This window comes from Babylonia areolata, chromosome 14 (assembly GCF_041734735.1).
Source record: "Babylonia areolata isolate BAREFJ2019XMU chromosome 14, ASM4173473v1, whole genome shotgun sequence".
Classification (NCBI taxonomy): Eukaryota; Metazoa; Mollusca; class Gastropoda; order Neogastropoda; family Buccinidae; genus Babylonia; species Babylonia areolata.
Genome location: NC_134889.1, coordinates 35,114,046 through 35,116,545, shown reverse-complemented (window position 1 = coordinate 35,116,545; position 2,500 = coordinate 35,114,046). Strand labels below are relative to the sequence as shown.

General features: G+C 52.3%; 1 protein-coding gene across 1 annotated transcript in view; it reads left to right on the top strand.

Moving 5' to 3' along the window:
- LOC143289602 (nose resistant to fluoxetine protein 6-like) overlaps positions 1-2,500 on the top strand; it is a 34,288-nt gene that overhangs the window by 5,310 nt on the left and 26,478 nt on the right. Inside the window, exons 2-3 of the mRNA XM_076598639.1 lie at positions 1-392; positions 1,047-1,210. The exon at positions 1-392 is cut by the window's left edge and continues 116 nt beyond it. Of these exons, the coding sequence (XP_076454754.1) occupies positions 1-392; positions 1,047-1,210 (556 nt within the window). The remainder of the gene's footprint in view (positions 393-1,046; positions 1,211-2,500) is intronic.

The window sequence follows — 2,500 nt, the reverse complement described above, 5'->3', positions numbered from 1 at the left end:
CCACCCGTCCTACAACGACAGGCTGGTGGCGGCCACGCACCTCGTGTCGCGCGCCAGAGCACGAGCCGCCGAGGACCCCTACCAAAATGTACCGTGGGCAGAACCACCAGGGAGGGGGGATGCGGACGCAGAGGACCTGCTGCAGCAGATGATGGCCGTGGAGCCGTCACAGCTTCGTCACGCGCTGCTACAGTCTCTGAGCAGTGCTCCGGCACTCGCAGAACCCAGCAGCAGCAGCAGCAGTAGCAGCAGCAGTAGCAGCAGCAGTAGTAGCGGTGGGGAGGCGGGGTTAGGAGCGGTGGGAGAGACGCCCGAAGAATACTACACCTGCATGAACCACATCAACCAAACCATCGTCGCTGTGACGGAAGGACAACTATGGGCCCTGCGCTGTGAGTTCCAGTTCAGTTCACTTCAGTTTTAGTTTCAGTTCAGTGACTCAAGGAGGCGTCACAGCGTTGGGACAAATCCATACACGCTACACCACACTTTGCTAAGCAGATGCCTGACTAACAGCGTAACCCAACGCGCTATAAAGTTCAGTTCAGTTCAGCCTCAGTTCAGTTTCAGTTCAGTTACTCAAGGAGGCATCACGGCGTTGGTACAAATCCATACAATACTGACGCACGGACTAATAAATTCTATTTAAGTCCGTGGTACTGACAACAACTTTGAATAGAATAGAATATGTCTTTGTTACCAAGTGTACCGGGGTCACAAGGAATATTGAGGGGGGCGGGGGGGGGGGGGGTAGTACATAACAAGGTACGAACACAAATCGAAAATCATACACATACACAGATACAGTAGAAATTAGGATACACACAAGTGCATATCAATATAAAAACTTATGCACACACACACACACACACACGCGTGCGCGCGCGCGAGCAGAAGCCGCATATTACATGTGGATGGTGTTCAATGGTGTTCAACTTGGTGTTCAGTTCAGTTCAGTTTTTCAAGAAGGCGTCACTGCGTTCGGACAAATCCATATATGTATGCTACACCACATCTGCTGAGCAGATGCCTGACATGTGTTACAGTGGTGGACGCCATGGGCAAGCCCTCGCCGGCATTGTCGGAGGGCAATTTCCTGTGGCTAGGAGCCTACGACATGTGTCAGACCATCCGCTCCAACTTCACCACCCTCCCTTCCCCCACCAACTACACCGGCAAGTACTGCAATGGCGTCGCCACCATTTCAATTGTAAGTCAGCTTCGGGTTCTTCTTCTTCTTCTTCTTGTAAACTTTTTTTTTTTTTTTTTTTTTTTTTTTTTTTTTTTTGCTGCCCCAGCATCTGCACCCTTTCAGTAGCATTACTACCACGCCGCTCATTTAGATTTCACCCATACACGGCCACACCCGGGTTCGTCTGTCACAGTTCCAGCGTTGGCAGTCCACAGGGAACCATCGATGTTAGGTCGCCAGGAGGCCACACACCAGAGGAGACCCTGCACTGCTGCTGAGTCACTTCGGTGGTGTTCAGTGGTGCCTGTTCTGATTTAACGTACTTAGGACACCACCTACTAAGCCCCATACTAATGACAATAAATAATGGCTTAGTCGCGGAGCCAGACTGAGTGAGCGTCCCTCCCAGAGTGGAGACCGCCACCACGTCCCTCAAACAACAGCCCCCTATGAATCTGCCGACACTGAAGACATTGACAGGACTCACCCCAAGCACAGAAGTGGCGGGGTATTAAAACTGAGGTCACCTTGAGAGCAGGGCATGAAAGGCCACAGACTTTGAGACCGTTTTGTTTATATTGATGATGATGAAGAAGGAGGATGACGATGACGATGTTGCTATGGAGGTCCATTTTGGTTTGGGACTGCGTGACAAGGCTGTACTCTACGCTTCCTGCCATAATGATATCCCGGCGTTAACCAGGCCCGAGAGATACAGACACTTGCAGTGTTGGTCAAGTAATTAGATGGAGTCTCCCGTCGGTCCGACGGATGAGTAGGCAGGCAGGCTTATCTGTCGGTGTGTGTCCTCAGATGGGAGAAGAGGCCGATTCTGGATGCGTAGCACTTCCCAAGGGAAAAAAGGGCTAGCTCGTCGTTCCGACATTAGCCTGGTTGCCTGACCAGCACAGGTGACTTTATTTTAGTGAGGAGTTGTGCAGTCCCTTCCCCACTCTCTCGCCTACCGACGCTCACAGTCCCACAGGTGCAGATACTGCCACGTGTAGGACGGCCTCGGCAGGTGCAGGTTTTTTCTTCGGAGCTCCGTCTCCTAGGGGGACATCCAGCCAAGGATAAGAGCTCCCCCTGCCCTTTGGTCATCCTCTTCCTCCTTCACAGCCGTTGGGAAAGGTTTCCTCCTCCGCCTGGTCCGTCGTTGGGAGACTTCACATGCGGCAGGTAGTACTGGGTTACATGGTACCAGTTGCAAGGGCTATGCCCCTGACCTGACTTCACAAGTAATAGAGCAACACACCCAAAGACGCATCCTTAAGTGGATGGCACTCGACTGTGTGGTCCAGGTCTCCC